This window comes from Cetorhinus maximus, chromosome 7 (assembly GCF_964194155.1).
Source record: "Cetorhinus maximus chromosome 7, sCetMax3.hap1.1, whole genome shotgun sequence".
In the NCBI taxonomy this organism is placed as follows: domain Eukaryota; kingdom Metazoa; phylum Chordata; class Chondrichthyes; order Lamniformes; family Cetorhinidae; genus Cetorhinus; species Cetorhinus maximus.
In genome coordinates, this window is record NC_135885.1 from 20,578,039 (window position 1) to 20,603,747 (window position 25,709).

General features: G+C 44.9%; 1 protein-coding gene across 2 annotated transcripts in view; it reads left to right on the forward strand.

Moving 5' to 3' along the window:
* The window catches only part of gabrb3 (gamma-aminobutyric acid type A receptor subunit beta3), a 504,935-nt gene that overhangs the window by 475,996 nt on the left and 3,230 nt on the right, over positions 1-25,709 (forward strand). For both annotated transcript variants that reach the window (XM_078545147.1, XM_078545148.1), the window contains one exon: positions 8,622-8,866. In XM_078545147.1, the coding sequence (XP_078401273.1) occupies positions 8,622-8,866 (245 nt within the window). The remainder of the gene's footprint in view (positions 1-8,621; positions 8,867-25,709) is intronic.

Sequence of the window (25,709 nt, forward strand, 5' to 3'; positions counted from 1 at the left end):
AGAAACTATCTAACTCAGCCTTAAAAATATCTACCACCCTCCAGGGAAGAAAATTCCACATACTAATAACCGTCTGAGAGAAAAAAAAATCTCCTCATCTCTGTATCCTCCCTGATCCCTTATTTTTAAAATAGGTCCCCTAGTTCTAGTCTCTGCCACAAGGGGAAACATCATCTTGGCATCCACCCTGTCATTGTCGCTTGGTCAAAATCCTGGAACTCCCTCCCTTGCAGCACTGTCGGTGCACCTACACCCCATGGATTGCAGCAGTTTAAGAAGGAGGCTCAAGGAGGCTAGTCACCACCTTCTAAAGAGCAATTAAAGATGAACAAGAAATGCTGGCCTTGCCAACAATGTTCACATCCCATGAAAGAATAAAAAAAGACTTGAGACTGTATTTTACGTTGATAAATTGGAACTGCTGCCTTCTTCCTCAAACAGAAAATGCAACATCATGATGTCGGGTCACTATTCCCATGTTATTATGCCTGTCGCCGATAATACAAAAGTCGGGCGGGTGCCAAAATTAGCAACCCACTCGCCATTTTTTAAAAAAACTAACTAAAGGCCAATTCAGCTTGTTAACAAGCCAATAGACTTGTATTTTACATTGCCCATGCCATATTTTGGCGGGTACACAGGAAAAAAATTCAGAGGGAATCACATCAGGTATGAGGAGCTGTTACAAATACGGATAAAAAGGCTGCAAGTGGGACTATGGCTGACGTTAGCAGAAGAATCTGCTGGAGAAGGTTGGAGAGTCTGCTCGTGTTGCAAGTTAGTTTAATAATCATTTTGAACCTTCACTGGGAGATATTGGTCAGGGAAGGGCACCTAAAGATAGGTGTAAAGTGACATCCTTGCACGCCAGGATTGAACCCTGAGATCAGTGTCCCAGTGGGCATTTTGTATTCTGGAGGAGGCTCTTCTTCCAGTGAGGAGGAGAGGAGGAGAAAGAGGAGGGAAGCTGGCCAAGGACAGGTGCACCCTGTGATCCAGAACGTTGTGGAACCTGCTGCTGAGCAATGGCCTGTGGGGGTGAGACAACATCAGCAGGCAGGCAGAGGTAGACAAAACACTACCCTGCCAACAGAGTATACTGGCAAAGGATAACATTCCTCCAAATGCCAGAGCGCCTGTGCCTGAGAAGACTCTCTCTCCAGAGAAACAGTCACATCAATCTGACGTGCTGGTTGGGGAGATTGTACCAAATTGTGTTGGTGGGCACCTGATGCCTGTGGCGTTGAAGGTGACAGTCACCCCAAATTTCTTCACTTTTGAATCTTTCCAGGCATCATCTGGAGACCTTTATGGGATATCACAGCCAGTGGCCCATTATTGCATAACGGCTTCGAGAGATCCTGTGTTCAGGTGTGCCCAAGAATTCTTTTAGTGTTGACAACACCAGTCAGACAGACAGAGACAGAGGCTTTAATAACATTGCAGGATCTCTGAAGGTGCAAGAGGTAATAGATTGCAGACATGTGGCAATTAAAGCACCTTAAGGACAGCCAAGGTTGTTTGTTAACAGAAAAGGCTACTGTTCCATCAATGTGTAGCTTGTATGTGACCACAGGCAAAGTATAATGAAGCGTGTGCCCACTATCCTGGCAGTAGTCATGATGCATACATACTGATACACTCCCAGGTGCCAGGAATGTTCTGTGGACCACAACCCTTGGATTTCTGGCTTCTAGGTAACAAAGGATACACCTTGAAGATGGCTAATGACCCCAGTCCAAAATCCACACACTGATCCAGAGCAGAGGCACAAGAGCTACATTTCCACCAGGGTCATCATTGAGCAGACCATTGGTCTGCTCAAAATGAGATTTCAATATTTGGACCAGTCAGCTGGCACTGTTCAATATTCTCCTGCTCAAGTCTCACTTATGGTTGTGGTATGCTCTGTGTCGCACAACCTGGCACTCTAGAGAGGGGAAGCCCTGGCAGAGGAGGATCTAATGAACCATCCTGTGATGAGGATTCTGCGGATGAATCTGATGATGAGGAGGATGAGCCACACCAACCAGCTGTACAAGCCGGTGCGCAGGATGCTGCGGATGCCAGGGAGACACTAGATCCGCTAATAATGCAAAGATTTAACTAGTAATTTGTAATTTAATCCACAAAACCATCTTGGCTGCCCTCACCTTCTCTTGCTATCAAATGAGCCCGATCAGAGGGGCCCACATGATCACAAACTCCAATAAGAGCATGCAGTCAAACCAAATCAAAACCAGCACATCACCAACATTAAACACTAATGCAGTCAGAGCCACAAGTTTATAGAAAAGTTATTTATTGACAAAATAAATCAAGAAATTTCACACCTAACACAACTAAGCGATCACCCCTGTGAACCCCTTTGTGACGAATGAGGTTGGTAAATTATTTATGGGTGCTAAAGTGTGGTGCTCCCCCCTCACCTCTCTGTGCCAGAGACAGGCTGCTGACCCTTCTGCTACTTTGCCTGGGATGACTTTGGCAGGCAGCCTCTGGTCGCCTGGGACCACGAGGACTTTGGCATGGTGGGCGTATCCTGCACAGTGGCAGGAGGCTCATCTGTTGCCACACCACTTGGGAGGCATTTGTGTCAATGACAGAGGGACAGAGAAGAGCCGTTGCCATCAGAAGTGCCCTGAGACATGCCTCCCGATGGCGAGGTAGCTGCTCATTTGCTGCCATGAGCTCCATTTGGACGTCCCTGTTTCCCTGAGAGGAACCAGGACCTGGATGTGATTCCCGGCTCTTCGCCCCCTTCTCGCCCTGGCTCTGGGCGCCGAAGCTCAGAGACAAGGCAATGGAATGCAGGTCAGAAAGCATACCCAGTATCCCATCAGTGAGTTGCTGGGTTTTGCCATTCATGTCAGTCGCCTGTCTCTCAATGGAGGAGATCATGCATTCTGAAGAGTGGATGTTCGCAGCACTCATGGCCTGCATAGACTCTTCCACTGTCGGTGCCGGTGCAGAATCTATGCCACATCTCCGTGCACCTCACGCTGTACATCTAGCATCCCTCACCTGACAGATGACCCCAGAGGCTTTTTAATGGATTGGGGCTCAGCATCCAGGTCGCCTCCAGCACTTCTCCGACTGCCAAAGGCCTGTTCTATCTCAGTCTCCAAGAAGTGGTCTTATGACTGTGATGTGCCTGTACCAGTGTGTGGACCCCTTAAAGCTGACTTTCCCATACCCACCAAAGTATGTGTATCTGTGCTGATGTGTGGAGCAAGGAGGCTCCCCCTCCTCCTCCTCAGAGGTTGGTCCCTCACAGCTCGTGGCTGCAGCTTTTTTTTATTCTTTCATGGAATGTGGGCATTTCTGATAAGGCCAGCATTTGTTGACCATCCCTAATTGCCCTTAAACTGGGTAGGTAGGCCATTTCAGAGGGCAGTTAAGAGTCAACCACATTGCTGTGGGTCTGGAGTCTTATGTAGGCCAGACCAGATATGGATGGCAGATTTCTTTCCCGAAAGGACATTAGTGAACCAAATGGGTTTTTAACAACAATTGATAGTTTTATGTTCACTAAGACGAGCTTTCAATTCCAGATTTGTATTAATTAATTGAAGTTCCACCAGCTGCTGTGGTGAGATTTTAAGCCATATACCCAGGGCATTAGCAATTACTAGTCCAGTGACATTGCCACTAGGCTGCCGACTCCCTAGTTGCAAGTGTTTGTCCTGTGAGGGACAAAAACAAGGGGAATGAGGGGCATCATAATCATAATTTGAGGCAAGTTCAGAGAGGCACACTTCCTAAAAACACACACTGCTACCAATGGGAGATGGTAACCAGGCTTGCCTAGCCCAATGGTGCGTGTTCTTTGATTTGCAGATAGCTCCAACACCTCCTCTACAGGGGTGAAAATAACCATGTTGGCTTGACAACCTCCAGTCCTGGCCCTCTCTTGGACATTATGTGCCCTCTTCTCCTGCAAATAAAAAAGGGGCATTGTAATGAATGTGCTCCAATCATGCTTTCAAATGTGTGGCCAACAATTCCTTTGTTAGCATTCAACACTTTCAATGTTTCAGGTATTGCAGTTCAAAATCTCCCAGTGCCATGCAGAGTGGCATGAATGCTTCATGCCAACTTGTGCACTTGGGCAAGAGGCTAGGCAATCCTCCCATTGACACACATCACACCCTTCCATATAGGTCCATCTCCAAAATGGTTACACATTCACCCTGGCAGCTCTTAAGTGGTCATTCAGCTTCTTACAGCACTGTGATCACATTCTCTGGATGGCCACTGACCACCGCTGCAACCTCACCTGAGGCTGCTTTGGTCTGGCTGGGAGGTCTCCTCTTCTTGCAGCAGGCATCAGGACTTCCCGCCGATCACTCACAACCTGGAGTGAACTCACAGGGAGTCATCATCAAACCGTGGAGCCGTCCTTGGTCTGGGCCCTCAGCAGCTGGTGGCTCCATTCTCTCAGCTATCTGCGGAGAGACAAAGAGAGTTAAAGGGGAGAATTTTCCCCGCATCGGCGGGATTGTGCAGGGCGCGGACGCGAAACCAATCGGCGCCCCCGATTGGGTCTGCGCCATTTTACGTGGGCGGGCCAATTAAGGCCCGCCCAGTGTGACGCGCGCCCAGAAGCGCTGAGCGCTCCCTTTGCAGGCGGGGGGAGGGCTTTCCTGAGTTGGGGCCTGCGCTCTTTCGCGCACGCACGCGAAAGAACACAGAAATCTCCCTGAGCAGGGAGATTAGTTTAAGTTTTAAAAAGCTGAATAAAGGAAAGAAAAAATTCTAAGACATGTCCCCTCATGTGATAGTGTCACATGAGCTGGGACATGTCAGTGAATTTTTAAAAATATTTTTATTCAATTTATAAACACATCATGAAACCTCATCCCGCCCGTGGATGAGGTTCCATGAAAAATGCAAAGGCTGCCTGGGCTCTTCGCCTGCCCGTCAACATTAAGGTTGGATGGGCAGCATTCTTAACTGCTTTAATTGATTTCTTAATGGCTTTTATTGGCCGTTGATGTTTCGGCTGGCGTGCAGCCGACTCCAGCACGTGCCCGCTGAACGAAATATTGCGATGACGTCGGGATGCACGCCCGATGTCATCGTGCGTCACTTTACGCGTCGGCGAGTGGGCCCTACCCCCGCTCGTCGACCCGAAAATTCTGCCCAAAGAGTAGAGTTTCAGTCTTTTTCTAAACACTTATTATTCATAAGGGAATTGGGACATTCAAATATTCTTTCCTCCCCAGCAACACTCCTGAATAATACAGTGCTAGCACAATCATCCCCAACATTTAAAAAACAAGCTCTTATCTGCTGTTGCTCCAACAAGTAAGGGATTTCAAAGATTTCTGTCTGCAATCTTCAGCCCGCACAGCGCCAATTCTGTTGCAGCAGCCATCAACCCATGCCAGGGTGCCTTTAAATGGGTGGCCACAACCGACATCTGGTTCACGACCTACCCCCCTCGATCCCCTGCCTTTCAGCCTAGATTGGGCTGCCCACCAATCTACTCAACATTTGGCTAGATTCCCACTAGGTAGCCGTTAATTGATGCAAGATGCTTTATCCAGAAGTGGGAGTTGGCAATGCACGCACTTCCGGGTCGGACTCTCGCACACCCCCACACTGCACCCCCAGTCCCTGTGCCCCCTGCCTTCGATTTTCCTGAATGCAGCAGGGCAAACACGGGGCAATCCATATTTACAAAGGGACCCTCAAACAGGCATTATTTGCATATGCACAGTTTCAAAAGCCTATTTCAGAGGTGGGCACCAGGTTGGACGATTTGGCACCAGTTGTATGCAATGTAAAACGGGTATGCTATCGTCAAATTTCTAGGCAGTGAGTGCATAATCTAAGGTGACACTCCATTGTAACACTTAGGGAGTGCTGCATTGTTGGTTGTGCCATCTTTCAAATGAGGAGTTAAACTGTGGCCCTGTCTGTTTGATGGACATGCTAGGTGGTTTATCTTATGAAGAAGAGCTGTAGCCTGACTCAGGTGGTTGCTCATAATGGGTTTATTTACACTATGTACAATATATACAAAGTGCGTTACTGAGTCGGCACTTTTCCTCTTTTTTTGCCTGTCTGCTGTACTGAGTCTCTAGTACATGACTGCTGATGTCACAGATATATCATAGCCTACATCACTCGTTAGCATACCTATTCTGTTAATCTATTACACTACACTGCCTGCTCCCTCAGGTGGGCAGAAAAGGTCCCACTGTACTATTTCAAAGAAGACCAGGGAAATTCCCCAGGAGACTAGGCCAGTTATTCCTCAACCAACATCAAAGTCTTAAGATTTTGAAAGGGATAAGTTTTTTCTGCTATGTTTCTCTTTTTAAGCAAATTGCCTATTGTCCTATACACGCTTAACTACTGAACCAAGCTGTAGCTTGCACTCACAGCTTTGAAGTTCTCCCTAGGCTCTGAATCATTTCTATCCCCCAGCATTTTCCAATATCACTTGATAACTGGCATTGAAGAGGCTGTCAAGGGCTAACTGTAGTGATACTCCGTTCCATTTTCTACCACAACCTGTGTACTCCAACCTACTTCTCCTGAGATCAGATCAGCGACAGCAGCAGATGAGGAATCACAGGCACCAGCTCACATCCTCCCACTCTGATGCTGGTTATACACTCTGTCAACACAGAGTCATAAAATCATAGAAGAGTACAGCACAAGAGGAGGCCATTCAGTCCATCAAATCTGTGTAAGCGCTTTTAAAGAGCAATCCAGTTAGTCCAACTCACTTGCTTTTTTCCCATATCGCTGCATTGTCTCTCCTTCAATTGTTTATTCAATTCCCTTTTGAAGAATACTATTGAATCTGTATCCCCCACCCTTTCAGGTAGTGTATTCCAAATCCAAACCGCTCTCCAAGTTCAAAAGTTTCTCCTCACGTCACCTCTGATTCTTTTGCTAATCAGCTTATAAATCTGTGCCCTCTCCTTATGAAATCTTGACCCATTGGAAAGTTTCTCTTTATGCTATCAAAGCCCCCCAAGGTTTTAAACACCTCTACCAAATCTCCTCAGCCTTCTCCGCTCCAAGGAAAACAACCCCAGCTTCCCCAGTCTATAACTCTAATCTCTCATCCTTGGCACCATTCTAGGAAATCTCTCCTCTCCAAAGCCTTCACATTCTTCCTAATGTCTGGTGCACAGAATTGAGCACGATACCCCAGCTGCAGCCAAACTAGTGTTATATTTAGGTTTAGCATAACATCCTGCCCTTTGTACCCAATAATCTTATATATAAAGCTCAAAATCATATGTTTTATTGCCTGATTTGTTATCCTCTCCTGCTGCCTTCAAAAATTTGTGCCCAAATATGCTCTCTATCATTTCACCCCCTTTAGAATTATGCCAATTTGTATTGTATCCCCTCTATCTTCATACCAAAATGTATCTCTTGACACTTTTCTTGAGTTCCATCTGTCATGTCTCCGCTCATTCCATCAGCCTCCCTCTGTCCTTTTATCTTATTTATTCATTCACAGGATGCGGGTGTCACTGGCTAGGCCGACATTTATCTTCCATCCCTAATTGCCCTTGAGAAGTTGATGGTGAGCCGCCTTCTTGAACCGCTGCAGTTCATGTGATGTAGGTACACCCACAGTGCTGTTAGGGAGGGAGTTCCAGGATGTTGACCCAGTGACAATGAAGGAACGGCGATATATTTCCAAGTCAGGATGGTGTGTGGCTTGGAGGGGAACTTGCAGATTGTAATGCAATGTTCCCATGCATCTGCTGCGCTTGTCCTTCTAGATGGTCAAGGTTGCAGGTCTTGAACATGCTGTCAAAGGAGTCTTGGTGAGTTGCTGCGGTATATTTTGAAGATTGTACACACTGTTGCCACTGTGTGTCACTGGTGGAGGGAGTGAATGTTTAAGGTGGTGGAGGGGGTGCCAATCAAGTGGCCTGAATTGTCCTGGATGGTGTCGACCTGCTTGAGTGTTGTTGGAGCTGCACCCATCCAGGCAAGTGGAGAGTATTCCATCATTCTCCTGAATTGTGCCTTGTAGATGGTAGACAGACTTTCAAGAGTCAGGAGATGAGTTACTGGCCGCAGAATTCCCAGCCTCTGACCTGCTCTTGTAACCATAGTATTTATATGGTTGGTTCAGTTAAGTTTCTGGTCAATGGTAACCACTAGGATGTTGATAATGGGGGATTCAGTGCTAGTAATGCCATTGAATGTCAAGGGGAGATGATTGGATTTTCTCTTGTTGGTGATGGTCATTGCCTGGCACTTGTGTGATGCAAATGTAACTTATCAGCCCAAGCCTGAATGTTGGTCTTGCTGCATATGGACATGGACTTCTTCAGTATGATACACTCTTCAAAATCTATTGCCAATGATTGGTCGTATTCAAGCTAGAATAGTAGGCAGGGTCGCATGGTGACTTGTGCCCAAGGAACAATATCCTCAGACTAAGTGAAAGCCTTCAGGATGGGAGGGGAGAAAATGAGGATTTTTTTTGTGTAAGGCAGTTGAATTGTAACTTATATCCAATCTTTTCTTTTTCTGATTTGTTGCACCTATCCCAAATAGGTTTATTTTATGCTAATTCTCAGCACAGCATTTTGATACACAGGTTATTAAATCCTATTTGTAATTCTTTCTAGGAATCACCACTGTGCTGACTATGACAACCATCAACACCCATCTGAGAGAGACCCTTCCAAAAATCCCCTATGTCAAAGCCATTGACTTGTACTTGATGGGCTGCTTTGTGTTTGTTTTCTTGGCCTTACTTGAATATGCTTTTGTCAACTACATCTTCTTTGGAAGAGGTCCGCAGATGCAGAAGAAACTGGCAGAGAAAGCAACTAAAGGCAACAATGGTCGACACAAGTATGAGGGTAATAGGGTAAGGGAAAACAATTTCTACCTGTCAGTGTGGGATGTGCTGCAGATGTTCTTTCTTTTACCTTTTTCATTGAGTGTCAGCATTATACATCTGAAACTTAAGGACTGATCTCAACCTTCACTGGTCATAAGAAACAGGCAGTGGTGGATCACATGCCCTTTACACACCCCGTATGACTTTCGACTTCAACGGAAAGGATGGCATAAACGGGCGGCAGTTCAGTCATCACTTGTCGTATGCCACAAACTAAAGCTAAATCAATCCTCTATAAAATTTGGTATATGCTTGTGTTTGCCAGGGGCAGAGGGTAATCTAAGAGAAAAGATCACTTACCTAATACAGAGTAATGGTTAAATGGACCAAACACCCAGAAATACAAGTTGTTGCTGAGTTAAACAACACCTTCGCAAAGGAGCTGTATAAATAATCCAGTTCAGAATTGGTTTTATGGACGAAATATGCACATATAATTCACAAAACATGTTCAGGTGATGAATGCCCTTTAGCCTGTTTGATCTCATCCTTACAGCCAACTTTTTTTAAAATGTTGTTCATTCGCAGGGTGTGGGCATTGCTGGCTAGGGCAGTGTTTATTATCCATCCCTAATTGCCCTTAGAAGGTGATGGTGAGCTGCTTTCCTGAACCGCTGCAGTCCAAGTGACACAATCTGTCTCTTTGCTACCTTCCAGCTGTTGTCCAAACTCCATGTAAAGAAATACTTCCTGACACTTGGTCTAAATTTACCCTTCACAATCATACACATGCCCTCATTGCTTGCTGCCTGAAAGCATTGTTTCAGGCCTGTACCTTCTCTACTATTAGATATCAGATATACCACAATATCCCACCTGAGTGTCTCTGCAAGGCTGAAGTGCCCAATATTATCAAGACATTCCTTAAACTCCTTCATCTGACATTGGGGATCAGCCCAGTTGCTCTACTTGCACAGCCACAAGGTTCATGATGCCCCTTTATGTCAAAGTGAGCAAAGCTGTGCACAGCACTGAAGGGAACTATAAACCTCGCAGGATAACCTCAGCAGATTTGAACTCCCTGATTTAGCAATGTAGCCCCATCAACCTGTTAAATTTATGTAATGTTGCCTGACAGTGTTCAGGCTGGAAAATGCCCCAGGAGATTAAATGTACATGCTAGAGTCCATCATTGGGTAATTGCACGTGATCCGTGGAAGAAGCGATGCCTTCTGGACCAAATAACCATTTCCCCGGCCTTGCTTTCTTTTGTTCCCATTAAAAAAACACTGTGTTCTGTGCCAAAACTCAACTTGGTTGGCAAGGGAAGCAGATGTAAATTAAGTACAAATACAAAGGATGCGTAGTGGCATTTAGCTGACTAAGCAATTGGAGGCACCAAGTCCCAATCGCCACGCTGGCTCAGGATAGATCAGACACCTTTAATGCTTCAAAAGTATAAAGGGTTGATTATCATTTCTGGCATTCATCAAGCAGAAGGGGTGGATCAATAGAGCAGCAGATTGAGATGGCAGGGGAAAGAAAATGAGCGCACTAAGCAACAATAAGTTAAACTTGCTGGGCTTTCTTCCAGTTTTATCCAACTATAGTCTATGACCCCCTTAAGTAGCACAGCAAATGGCCACCTCATGACCTGTACCACCCATGGCTCATGGGTTGCTTGAGGAAGCAGCAATAGTAGCACCAAGAGAGGAAAATGGTGTTTGGACCCTAATAATGCCTTTGATCTGCTATTTTGATGTATTAATTTGACCCTCCACCGGTTTCAGGTGGGAATACACAACTAAATTCAGGTTCACATGGTGGACAATAGGTAGGCCTCTTGATGGTAATTTGCTTATTTTTGTTTAATAATCATCATTTCAATATCACTTAGATCACACCAAAAAACGGTGTGGTAGAAAGATGAATTGACCCTCTAGAAGGGTGTTGCTGGGTTCTGCCAGGGCCACACAGCTCCAGACTTCATTAGAGCCTTAGTCCAAACATAGACAAAAGAACTGAATTCCAGAGGCTGTTGATATCAAGGCAGCATTTGACCGAGTGTGGCATTATGTAACCCTAGCAAAACTGAAATCAACGGGAACCAGGGGGAGAACTCTCCACTGCTTTGAGTCATACCTAGCACAAAGGACGATGGTTATGCTTGTTGGAGGCCAATCATCTCAGCCTCAGGACATCGCTGCAGGTGTTCCCTCAGGATAATGTCATAGGCCCAACCATCTTCAGCTGCTTCATCAATGACCTTCCCTTCATCATAAAGATCAGAAATGAGGATGTTCGCTAATGATTGCAGTGTTCAGTACCATTCATGACTCCTCACGCATTGAAGCAGTCAGTACTTGCCATGCAGCAAGACCTGGACAACATTCAGGCTTGGGCTGATAAGTGGCAAGCAACTTTTGTACCACACAAATGTCAGGCAATGACCATCGGAAACAAGAGAGAATCTAACAATCTACTTGCCTGAATGAGTGTAGCTCCAACAACAGTCAAGAATCTCGACAACATCCAGGAAGTAGCCTGCTTGATCAACACCCAATCCACCGCAAAATCAGCAAGTCATCCATTCTGCTGAAAAGGCATGAAATGAAACGTTAACTCTGTTTCTTTCTTCACAGATGTTATCAGATCTGCTGTGTACTTCCAGCATGTTCTGTGTTTATTTCCTAATCACCACCTTAATCACTCACTCCTCCACCACTGGTGCGCAGTGGCAGCAATGTGTAGTATCTATAAATGCACTGCAGCAACTCACTAAGTCTTCTTTGACTGCACTTTCCAAACCCGCGACCTCTACCACCTGGAAGGACAAGGGCAGCAGCCGCATGGTATTCACCACCTGCAGGTTCCGCTCCAAGTCACACACTATCTTGGTTTTGAACTATGTCACCATCCTTCACAGTCACTGGGTCAAAATCTTGGGATTCCCTCACTAAAAGCACTGAGGACGTACCTAGTCCACATAGACTGAAGCGGTTCGAGAAGGCAGCTCACCACCACTTCTCAAGGGCAATTAGGGATGGGAAGTAAATGTTGGCCTTGCCAGTGATGTTCACATCCATAAAAGGATTTTAAAAAATGATATCAGCTTGTTCAAAAGACTCAACTAATCATCAAATTTGGGAACCCTACGTTTGAGGCATTTTGTGGCATTTGTTGCATTCAGATACCACACCAGTTGCTGTGCATTGACTTGTTTTCATTTTCGATTTAAATTTGTTGTCACTTGTATAAGGAAATTTTTCTGGAATAGTCCTTCTGGAATTCTTAGAGAACAAACGTTGGGAACGCAGGGATATAAGTGAATATTGGGTTGGGGTGGAATTTAATCAGAAATAACACAGTGACGAGAACCAAAATCACGAGGAGACAGAGTAGAAATGGGAGAAACTGTTCCCATTGGTGGAAGGGTTAAAGCCCAACGGACACAGATTTAAGGTGAATAACCAAATGTAACATGAGGAAAATCTTTTTTACACAACAAGTGGTTAGGATCTGGAATGCACTGCCTGAGAGGGTGATGGAGGCAGGTTCAATTGTGACTTTCGAAAGGGAATTGAATATCTGAAGAGAAAAAAAAATTGCCAGGAGAAAAGGTTGGGGAGTGGGACTAGCTGAGTTGCTCTTGCAGAGAGCTACCACAAAGTCAATGGACCAAATGGCATCCTTCTGTGCTGTAACCATTCTATGTTCTATGTATCATTGGAAGATATAATGGGGCAAATTTTACTGGAAAAGTAATGGTAAATTCACGTCATAAGGCATTATCACTGCAATAGTCAGCCAGCAAGTTCAGGGGAAAGAGACAATACTTGCTGGTCAATGTACACCACTCCACCAATTGTCTTGCATAAGGAGTAGCTCATCAACCTCACTATTGTTTTATTTAACAACTTGCTAGATTTGCACATAATTTGCCCATTACATTTGCCGCAGAAAGTTAGGACTCATACCCAACAGAGTAAGCATCCATTTAATCATGCGATCATTGTTAATGAAATAGCAATCAACCTCTCTGACCCAGAAGGGGAACAATTTAGCCTCAAATACAAGAGTAAAGTATCTGAAATAAAACCAGAAATACTAGAAATACTTAACAAATCTGGCAGCATCTATGGAGAGTAGCAGAGTTGAACTCTTCGGGTCGGTGACCCTTCATCAGAACCGGGAGTGCTTAGAAATGTAACCATCTGGTAAGCCAGGCAGGGAAAGAGGGAAGTGAGAAATGACCAAGAGGAAATGTCTGTGATAGGGTCGAAAGCAAGAGTGATTAAATAACAAAAGGAATGGCAGAAGGCAAAAAGAGATAGTAATGGGACAAGAAAGAAAAGATGTGTAAATGGAAAAGCAGAATTAGCGCCAACATCTGCCATCTAGAAAGAGGGAGAAGGGTTTATGGTCTGAAATTGCTGAACTCAGTGTTGATTCTGAAAAGCTGTAAAATGCTGAGTCAGAAGCTGAGGTGCTGTTCCTTGAAGTTACACTGACTTTCAGTGGGACAGAATAGGAGGATAAAGAGAAAGGTGAGAGTGGCAGTGGTGAGGTTAATTAAAATTAATTAAAGGCAATGAACAAATTGAACAGTTCCAACTGATTCCTGTATTAATTAAATTCTTCCCAATGATTCTTAAAATTTTAAATTCCTCTTTTTTTTGCTTTTCTCCTACTTTTTCTTTCAGTCTTTTTTTCCTTGCTTAACCTTCTTTCCCTCTGAGTTTCTCTTCTGTACCTCATTTGACTCTAATTCACCCTTGCTCTCTTGTTCCTCTGTCTCTTTCTCATCCTTAAATCTCATTGGTTAAGGAAATGGGTTGGCTGGTTCCATTGCTCACTTAGATGCCCCATTGCCTTCACCATGTTCACACTTCCAACAAGTTACAGTGCATATATTCAAATGGAAGGATGTAGGAAAAGCTGTAACTATAACAGCGCACATCACGAGTGGCCCTTCTCCCGCAGAATTTGGTCCAGTGTTCCACACTGAGGGATTATGAGGTGACCTGCCAATATATGTTTTATAAGACCCCCACTGTCAACACCCTAGGGTCACTATTGACCAGGAACTGAATTGGACTAACCATATAAATACTGTGGCTACAAGAGCAGGTCAGAGGCTAGGAATCCTGCGATGAGTAACTCACCTCCTGACTCCCCAAAGCCTGCCAATCATTTACAAGGCACAGGTCAGGAGTTTGATGGAATACTCTCCACTTGTCTGGATGAGTGCAGCTCCAACAACACTCAAGAATCCTGACACCATCCAGGACAAAGCATCCCACTTGATTGGTACCCCATCCACGAACATTCACTCCCTCCACCACCGACACACAGTGGCAGCAGTGTGTACCATCTACAAGATGCACCGCAGGAACTCACCAGGGCTCCTTAAACAGCATCTTACAAATCCACGTCTGCTACCATCTAGAAAGACAAGGGCAGCAGACACATGGGAACACCACCTAGAAGTTCCATTCCAAGCCACACACTATTCTGATGTGGAAATATACCGCTGTTCCTTCACTGTCGCTGGGTCAAAACCCTGGAACTCCCTCCCTAACAGCACTGTGGGTGTACCTACACCACATGGACTACAGCGGTTCAAGAAGGCAGCTCACCACCACCTTCTCATGGGTAATTTGGGATGGGCAATAAATGCTGGCCTAGCCAGTGAAGCCCACATCCCATGCATTAATAAAAAGACTCCCAGAGCTCGAAATTCAGTTGGGTAGCGACACCTCTAGTGATCCTGTGGAGGCATGGCATTGCATTACAAGGGGCACATAATGCTGCCAACGGTTTCCAGCATGGCCCATGCTTGTTCAAGATGGCGCCCACTTGGCTGAACCCCCATGGTGTGCTGAAAGCCTATGAAGTATCACCATCCCGATCGATGTCATGCAGCCTAAACAACTGATACGACACCTGTAAAATAAAGGGTTAACTCTAATGCTAGCTACTGATCGTGGGCAGAATTTTACGGCCCTGTTTCGACGGGGACAGTGCTGTAAAATGCGGCAAGACATTCTAAACCTCACTGGCTTCAGCAGGAACGTAAAATCCCGCTGCTGTAAAATTTCGCCCCATGTGTGTAAGGAGCTATGTCATAGTGATGTCATTCACTGACAGTGGATGACTAAGAAGCATATAATAACAGAACACCAGGATCCCAAATTTGGCTAATGCTGGTTCTGTCAAAGAATTTGTATGCCACAAATCAGGCATAAGGCTGAAGGTGGACCCTGCAGCACCATTCCTTAAAGGGCCAGGCACCCACGTGAGGCATTTTTATTTGACAGCTTTTCCTATTGCAAAGTATCTAGAGGTACACTGGAGTGTTTCTGGAGGTCTTTTTTGTTGAGTTCCTGGATTTGACAGCGAGTGTTGTTCCATCCTTACAGAGATGGAGGAGGAGTAGGTGACCTGTCTACACAAAGGCTGCAATTGACAGGGGGGCAGCAGTAGCAGTGCCTCTGGGTCTTCAGCACAACAGGGAGATAGAGCAAAAGATGTGGAGAGGGGAAGCTTTGTATAATACTCTCTGCCAACTTGGAGCCAGACTCCTTCATGCTCCTTGAGAGTGACAGAAGGCTGCTTGGCAGACCAGCCAATGCACCCAGCATCTCGGTGTGCATGCCCATTCAGCACTTTCCAGTACGCTGCCCCATTGAGGCCCTCATCTGAGTTCTCCGCAGCAGAACATGTCTACGACCTCTCCCTCAGGAGAGTTGGCAAAAAAAACCTATCCTTTATCCTTGGCCTGGCTGCAGCCCACTCATGTCTGCATGAGTCACCACATGCTGATCCCAACTTTATACTAACCTCACAGGTACGTTCAGTGCCAGTATCTGAGCTTGTGCCAGATCAAGTGATGGGACCTCTTCATTGGTGCTTTGCTGTTAGTCTCTCTCACCCTCCATGGGCTGCTGTAGCTGCACAGGTGGCAGCTCTTGATAATTGAAAACCAGAAACCAGAAGGTTAGGGTGTAGAAAGAGTAGTGGGGTTTAAAGCAAGAGGTCCATGGTCACAAAAATCAGACACTTGCTGATCATGCTGGCTAGGAGGATAGGGGTGTATTGAGAGCTGAGAAGGGGCATAAGGCAGGAACATGCCGTCATCCTCAATGTTCTCAGTGATGCAGGGTGCCTCGGGACCAGGTCACAGCCAGCCACATGATGCGGACAATCATCTCTTCCGTGGACCTCAGGAGATGCAAGCATCCTCATCTCCTGCCGGTTCTGTTCTGCTCTCTTCTATTGTTGTCCTACAAGAGAGAGAGTAGCAATGTCAGTGATTGTGTTTCACTGTGTTTGAGTGATGTGTCTGCTACACTGAATAACCGGGTATGTGTGGGTAGCAAGAGGTGTATGTGAAGCTGACAGCATATGTATATATGTGAGGGTGAGGTGAAGCATCCTTGAATATTAGCCTTAAGTGCTGAGTGCCAGGGGCTGGTGCTGGGTGATGCATTGAGCAGCATGAGAGATTGGGGGTGTAGTGAGTAGGAGATGTCACGTTAAGATGCATCCATCACCCGCGTGAGGTCATTAGACTTTTTGTGGCATTCCAGACTCCAGCATTTGGCCTCCCTGGCCCCATGTCCATCTCCCTTCTGAAGGTGGTCTTTGAGGGACTCCTGCACCTCCCCCCTCAAACCCCCAGCAGAACCAAAGCACCTCTACTCCTGCCCACTGCTAATGTCTCCAGCGCTGCATATGTCATCCTGGAACCCTTTCCCTGCCCTGGTATTTATTTTAATATCATTTAAATGGCAGCAATACTTTTCAGTGCAGCTTCCCTTTAAGAGGAACAGTCTGCCTTTAAGAAGAGCACACTGGCTGACCATATGGTTTCTAAACAACACTACTCAACCCCGTGCTGAGCTTAGGGGCAGTCGGCAGTGTTAAAAAGAAGACATCAGCATGGGATCTGCTTGGCCAGACACTGCAAGCATTCAAATGAGTTGGAGACACAGATTTCTTTATTGCCCATTTCAACATACAAACTTACGAATTAGGAGCAGGAGTAAGCAATTTGGCCCCTCGAGACTGCTCCACCATTCAATGAGATCATGGCTGATCTGATTGTGGCCTCAACTCCATATTCCCGCCTACCCTCAATATTCTTTGACTCCCTTGTTGGTCAAGAATCTATCTACCTCTGCCTTAAAAATGTTCAGCGACCCTGCTTCCACCGCTCTCTGGGGAAGGGAGTTCCACAGACTCATGGCCGCTTGTTTTTAAACTGTGTCCCTAGTCTTAGTCTTTTCCACAAGGGGAAACATCCTTTCAGCACCAACCTTGCCAAGTCCCCTCAGGATCTTATAGGTTTCAATGAGATTGCCTCTCATTCTTCTAATGTCCAATCAAAACAGGCCCCAGCCTGTCCAACCTTTCCTGATTGGATAATCCTCTCATTCCAGGAATCAGCCTAGTGAACCTTCTCTAAACTGCTTCTAACGCATTTATATCCTTTCTTAAATAAGGAGACCAAAACTGTACACAGTGCTCTAGATGTGGTCTCACCAACACCTTATACAACTGTAGCAAAACATCCTTACTTATATATTCCGTTCCTTTTGCAATAAATGACAACATTCCATTTCAAACTGAACAGGCACAAGAAGTCACGAATTGTGACCATAAAATGGGGCAAATGAATTTCTAACCCTTTAAGTATTGGTGGATTATCATAGGGTGTGGATCTTTCGATGCCAACAGCGGCGATTGTTGAGACGTCAGCTGCTGTTGCGCTTTAGAAGACCTGACCCATGCACATGCATGGCAATTGCCCGGGAAGTTTAAACTTCCAACTGATTTGCTGATTTGTGCTGCCCGGGAACACTACAAGAATATCTCCAACACTGGCCTTGGTGTCGGGGATTTGGGCGAGATACACGCTATTTACCCGAATAATTACTCCAGTATTGTTCTGCTGTTTAATCTCTGGTTTAGGTCAGTGATGAACAGTGAAACTCAACCCATAACCCCCAATCGCAGCCCCCGACTCGACTGTTCACCTCCCTGACTGCCCACCTTCCGCCCTGACTGCCCATGTCCCAACCTGACTACCCACTCTCCCAAACCCTACTGCCCACCTCCCTGACCAACAGCCCAACTCCCAACCTGACTGTCCACTCTCCTAACCTGACTACCCACTCTCCCAGACCTGACTGCACACCTCCAAACATCCACTCACTCACCCACTTGCCCACTCACTCGCCCATCCACTCAGCCATCCACTCGCCCATCCACTCGCTCGCCCACTCATTCACTCGCCCACCCTTTCATTCACCCACTCACTCAACCACCCACCCACTCACCCACTCAATTTGCTGAAACCCTTGAAGACATTTAACAATTTACCTGAAAACGGTAACTAATGTCATAAAAAGGGGCCATGGCCTCTGCTCTGCTCCTCTTTGTCAGTGTTCCCCTTGGATGGCTGCACTGAAGCAAAAAGGTAAAGGCACAGTTATCTTCACGATCAGCAGGCGCTGATCGGAGATCTGGACTATGGTTGAATACGATGGATGTTAATAAACAACAGTTAGTCAGCAGAAATTATACAACTTGAAAATGGGAAAATATAAGAGAGATTATATCACAGTATGGAAGACTAAAACAATATATAACAGATAAGACCCCAGAAGTAATTGAACCATCATCTGTCCATCAGCTTTCATCTAACATTGCAGGTTTTACTGGCAATCAGTGGACTTTCCTTGATGACACTGCAGTTCAAGTAGGATTTACAACTCAATGCGTTGGCTTGCAACACAATCAAAATACTATTGATGTTAGCTGGTACCTGCAGTACAAGTGCACTTTGAGAGCCATTAGTGATATTGAGGATTGTATGCTTCTTTTTGTGGTCATTGCTGTCCCACCACTTGATACAAAATCTCACTCACACCCTCGACTGTGATTGAGATTAATGAACTCCAAAAAAAAAATCTAAAGATAATTTTCTGCTTCTGGGTCATTAATCTCTTAAGTGTGATTTCCCTAAGGGCTTCAATAAATATTATACTGTGAAATATTAAATATAATACATTGCAGATTATTTAAAAGATAACATTAAGAGAGAAATGCTTTCATTTTTAATATGGTATTCATAAAGCTCTTTCGGAGCAGGGCTGAATTAATGAACTGGTAATGATTTTTTCTCTTGGGATTTGGGAGACAGTGGGAAGATATTTATTCCCCAATTCATTGCCCTCAGACGTTGGTGGATCATTTCCTTGAACTAATGGTGCTCCCAAGATGGTGTCAGGCAAGAAATGGTAGGATATTGTGGGAGCCGTACTCCATCCACCACATTAAACATTCGCCCCCCTCCACGACTGATGCACGGTGACAGCAGTCTGCATCATCTATAAGATGCACTGCAGCAGCTCACCTTCAACAGCACCTTCCAAACCCACAACCTCTACCACCTAGAAGGCCAAGGGCAGCAGATGCATGGGAACACCACTACATGGAAGTTCCCTACCAAGTCGCACACCATCCTGACTTGGAACTACATTACCGTTCCTTCACTGTCGCTGGGTCAAAATATTTGAACTTTCTAACAGCACAGTGGGTGTATCGATTACTGCATGGACTGCAGCAGTTCAAGAAGGTAGCTCACCACCATCTTCTCAAGGGGAATTAGGGATGGGCATTAAAAGCCCACATCACATGAAAGAATAAAAATAAATATTGTCGCGACAATAATGAAGGTGTGACAACACATATTCAAGCTAGAATGGTGTGGGAATTGAGGAATATGGAAGCGGCAAAGTTCCCATGAATCTGCTCCTTTTGTCCTCATTGGTAGAGATTATGGGGCTGTTGCAGGAAGCTTATTTTTTCTTCTACAGTGTACCTTGTAGATAGTACATACTGCAGCCACAGTACTGAAATGGGAGAGGGATGGAAGTTCAGTGTATGCCAGGGTTGCTGGATGCTCTATCTTTGTTGGTGTTGGTCAACTTGGCTTTCTTTGTTGCAGTTGCCCTCATCTAGATGAATGGTCAGTATTCCATCATACTCTTGACTTAATCTTATAGGTGCTAGAGAACCATTGAGGGGTGAGGGGGTTGTCGGCTCACCAGCTGTCCCTCAGTTCAAAGATGACATCTACTCAGGGTCATGAATTTCTGCCATGGGTCTTCATGTGACTGAGCATGTTCATTTGACCTTGGTCTACAGGTGGCCCTTCTGGCTTCAAAAAAGCTACATTTGTCATGATGGCCAGCATATTGCTGGATCTCTTGGGCTTTCTCTTCCCGCCACATAACCTTTTTATTTCAGATTTGTCTTTGGGCATCAACCTTGAGCTGCTGGAATACTGCCTTCTTGACTTACGATCCTGGGTTGTTTTGCCAGGCAATGAAGGCTGCTCATTTTTTGTTCTAGGAGGTCACATATTTCAGCATAATTTTCATCAAACCAGGCCTGGTGACGACAACGCTCAAGCACAATGACCTGGGCACAGGGGTCTGGTACAATTGACTTTATTTGATCCCACTTTTCTGGAATTGAGTTGGATGTGTGAGATTGGTTGTAAGTTGCATTTGGAAATTTACCCCTCCTCACTTGGGCTGCTTTAGGGCTGAGACATTGATCTTTTTCCTTTTGGAACTTGCAATGTCTTGCTGTTAGATGAATGTTCATCACCGATCAAACAAGTCGATAATCTGTCCAGCAGGCATCAGGCCCCCGCAAGGATTTAAATGGAGAGAAACTTCAGAATGCTTCAGTGCAGAGGGATCTCTGCATGAATCTCGTGCATGAATCGCTGAAAGCTAGTATGCAGGTACGGCAGGTAATAAGGAAGGCAAATGGAATTTTGGCATTTATTGCTAAAGGAATAGAGTATAAAAATAGGGAAGTGTTGTTGCAACTGTACAAGACATTGATGAGACCGCACCTGGAGTACTGTGCACAATTTTGGTCCCCTTACTTGAGGAAGGATGTAGTTGCTCTGGAGGCGGTTCAGAGGAGGTTCACTAGATTGATTCCAGAGATGCGGGGCTTGTCTTATGAGGAGAGATTGAGCAGTTTAGGCCTATACTCACTAGAGTTTAGAAGGATGAGAGGAGATCTAATTGAGGTATATAAGATGCTAAAGGGAATAGACAAAGTAGACGTGGAGCGGATGTTTCCCCTTCTAGGGCATTCTAGAAGGAGAGGCCATAGTTTTAGGTTAAGGGGTGGTAGATTTAAATCAGAGATGAGGAGGAATTACTTTTCTCAAAGGGTCATGAATCTGTGGAATTCACTACCTCAGAGTGCAGCGGATGCCGGGACGCTGAGTAAATTTAAGAAGGAGACAGACTGATTTTTAATTAGTAAGGGTTGAAAGGTTATGGGGAGAGGGCGGGAAATTGGAGTTGAGACCGAAATGAGATCAGCCATGATTGTAATGAATGGCGGGCCAGGCTCGAGGGGCTGAATTGCCTATTCCTGCTTCTAGTTCTTATGTTCTTATGTTAGGATCGAGTAATATAGGCAACACTTAGATCTTTGACCTGAACAATGACATATTCCAGAAGGTGCTAATGCTTTAATCTAGGAGGGCTCTATGTGGCTTACTATTTGTCCTTCTGGCAGAAGAGGGTGTTTGTTGTGATGAGACCATGCTGAGCAAACTTTGTTAGGAAGAGGACACCATTTGCATTAGTTTTTTCCACCCCGTTTTTTCCAATAGTTGTGCTCCAGTCATTGGAGTCATGGCCAACCTTGGCACTAAAGTACCCCAGAAGCATGATTCTTTCTTCTTTTGGGATGGTAGTGAGGACTTCATCAAGGTCAGAATAGAACTTATCCTTAACATCTTCATTGGAGTCAATGTTCGAGTCATAGACACTAATGACGGCAGTATATTAATTACAGCTGAACCTCAGGTGAAGTATCATGAATTTTTCATTTATGCAATTAGGAAGTTCTGGAAGTTCATCCAAGATTTTATTCCAGATGGCAAAGCCAACTCCGTGAATATGAGGGTTGCTGCCAGCCTTTCTTTTTCAGCGGAAGGTGTATCGCTCTGCTTATTCCTTCAGCTGCCCCTCAAAAGGAAGGCGGATGTTACTGAGGGTAGCGATATAAATTTGGAGTCTTGATAGCTCACAGTTGCAGCTTTTCTTTCTGGATGATCACTCTCGAGATTATCCATGAGTGTTACAGCATTCCAAATTTCAAAATTTAAAGTTTTCTTCCTATGACCACAAAGATGGTAATTGCGCAGGGTATGGTTCCCCAGCCAGAAGAAAGCGGGACAGCCAATTTAGGACACCTTTTCTAGCCCTCTCCCCATTTGGGATGAGCAGAAGGTATTTCTTGACTAGGGACCCCCCCAGGTTCACAGCCCTGTCCCTGTCACCAATCCTCCATCACCGCAGGATTTGGGAAATGGACCCTGGTGGATGCCTGCACATGACTTTGTTTAACTGGGGACCTTGGGGCACCTTCATTGCCCACACTATCTTGATGGGTTGGTGAGGTTGTGCGCTCCGACGAACCCTTGAGCGATGCCACCTGGAGCTTCTTGCTTCTGATAGGGTCACCCATGGTGGTGAGAGGATGAGATGTTTGTCACAGGGTATCCAATTACTCCCTTGCTCTTGTAGCCATACTGTTGATATAGCTGCTCCAATTAAATTTCTAGTCACTGGTACATGTGGGGATTCGGTGACAATTATACCATTTAATGTCAGAGGAGATGATTTTGCCTAGCATTTATGTGGCACTTATCAACCCAAGCCTGAATGTTGTCAAGGTCCTGCTGTCTGTCATCATGGACTGCTGTTTTACCAGAGGAGTTGTAACTGAAACTGAACACTAGAATTGTCTGCAAACATCTCTTAAGTTTATAATGGACTGAAGGTCATTGGTGAGGCAGCTGGAAATGGTTGGACCTCAGAGCCTGCCCTCACCAGCTCCTGTAACTACAAAGATAGGCCTCCAACAACCAAGGCATTCTTCCCTTGTTTCTGGTCACTGGGGAAGCCTTTTCCCTTGGCATCCATTGATCTTCATTGCCAAGTCTGATTGAATTCTACTTTAATGCCAAGAGAAGTTTCCTCAGCTCCCCATCGGCATTCAACTCATACATCTATATCTGAATTATGCCTTTGACAAGATGTGAAACTGAAGGCATCAGGAAGAAGATTATTGATGAGTAGCTGCTGTTCGATGGCAGCATTGAGGACTCCTTCCATCACTTTGTTGACGATTAGGAAGAGACTGATAAGGCACTATTTGGCTGGGTTAGATTTGTACCTCTCTTTTGGGCAGTTTTCCGTATTGTCAGACAGCCATACCGGTGCAATTTGGCCAGGGAGGCGTTGAGTTCTCAGGCACAAGTCCTCGTAAGCATGAAATTGAAAAAAATTATTGCAAAAGTTAAATGAAAGAAACATAGTAGGGGATTGGAATGATGTAGCGATTAGAAGGTGATCCTTCCACTATTCAGATCTGGGTTTGAATCCAGGCCAAATTCATACAATGAAAGGTCTCCTCTCTCTAATGGCTCTCAATAAAATTAGGTTGGGTATTTTAATCATGGTAACTGCATTGCCACAACATGAAGTCAGCATTCATTGGAGTCCATCATTACTTTGTGCAATAGTATAAAACTTAGCAAGGAATTAAATATCAGCAGAGATGTAAACCAAGCTGCCAGTTCGCAGTCACCTGTTTTACACTGCGCAAGTATATAATCTACCCCATTGTCACCAAGTTGGCAATCCCACTCTGAAATGCTTGAAAGACAGCTGTTGGATGAGATAGAATTGTCACACTGATATAATATTGATTGTTCCTCTGAGGATGTGATTAATACATACCATTAAATTATTGGTAGAAAGAGTGTGACTCTGTCCATAACCTAAGCTACACCTGACGTGGAGACCTTGATGCTAATATCAAGTGGAAAATATTCCATTCAGCAAGATGTCAAACCACCTACATGATAAACATAAACATTGACAAAAGATAAAAGCAAAAAACATGTAAACAACTGCTTCAAGAAGTGCCATAAAACAACAAAAGCAGTTTAAGCACTTTATATCCATTCTTTGAATTGTATGGCTATACAGCAGCCATAAAACATTCCCTGGTATCCAATCTTTTCAATGCATGTTGGGGAAAAACGTGTGGTTCATCGTCCATCTTTTTTTAATACAACAGAGGATATCCTTAAAAGAGCATTCTTAAAGAAATTATCAGCAGTTGATTAACAGGAAATATTGTATGTAAGGAACAAGCAGCTAGCTGGCCATGAGTAACTTCTGAGGTGGTAGTACAATCAAAGTGAGGGAATCAACCACCTTATAAATCATTGCGACCTCCTGGTCACCATGATACAAAAGGGATGATTGAAGGGATGATGGCACTATAAGGAGCGATGATATAAATTGGAAACAAAAACAAAAACAGAATTACCTGGAAAAACTCAGCAGGTCTGGCAGCATCGGTGGAGAAGAAAAGAGTTGATGTTTCGAGTCCAATGACCCTTCAACAGAACAGAACATATAAATTGGACATGCTCTCACTGAAGAAGAGGAAGTTGAGCGATGATATGGTTGCTGTTTTTAAGATTTTAAAGGGTTCAGGTAATGTAGGCTATGACATACTATTTCATCAAGGCTCCTTAGACAGCACCTTCCAAATCCTTGACCACTACCATCTAGAAGGACAAGGGCAGCAGAGAGATAGGAACACCACCACCTAGAAGTTTCCCTCCAAACCACTCACCATCCTGACTTGGAAATTTATCACCCTTCCTTTATTGTCGCTGGGTCAAAATCCTGGAACTCCCTTCCTAACAACACTGTGGGTGTACCTATACCACATGGACTGCAGCGGCTCAAGGCAGTAGCTCACCACCATCTTCTCAAGGGCAACTAGGGATGGGCAATAAATGCTGCCCCAGCCAGCGAAGCCCACATCCCGTTAATGAATTTAAAAAAAACCTTGTCCGAACAGAAACTCAGCCTGCATTCAAAGTTGGGAATTTTAAAAACTAATCTGCAAAAAACTTGGTTGGGATTTTACTGGCCCGTGGGTCATGGGCTGGAAGGTGGGTGGGCAGGTAAAATGCCAGGTTGGGATGGCCCCCCTATATAGTTGCGCTGCTGGGGGAGTTTTTCAGCGGTGGGATCGGCAGCAGCTTGGCGAATTTGAATAAAGGCCCGATTAAGAGTCATTTTCTGACTACTTTGCTACTTTCTTACATTCTAATATTCATGCTAGCATAGCTAAGTGGGTATTGGGACAAATTTTTAGTACTGTTCATATTGTTTGCTTCATCACACCCCATTGGTCATTGCCAGTACCTTACCCATTTATCACCATCATATAAACACCACGGAAGAGGAAATGATCTTCTTGTCCTTGTGTAACGAACTGCAAATGCATTCTGAAAATTTCATCTGACTAGTAAAATCCATAAACATACACTTTTTGGATTCTCGCTACTGGTCAGAGGAGTTCTTCTTGAATGAATTTACTTTTGTTATTCACAATTTCACTATCAAATTTAAAGGAATTGTTGATATTGTACAATATGATTATATGGTATTAATTCTTAATGTGTTTATTCGGAATTCCTCTGTCTGCATTGAGCTGTTTATTTTAAGACCATGCTATTTAAAGGCTTTACAATGAGTGTCATTCTTGCTGATTACATAGCAATCGAATATTCTCCTGGGGCAGAATTTTCGGGCGCGCGCCCGACACGCTCAAGCGTGAAATAGCATGTGATGACATCCAGCGAGTGTTTTGACATCACTGTGCACTTGCGTGATATTTCGGCTGGTGGGCGTGCACGGAAGTCGGTAGCTTGCCAGCCGACAATTAA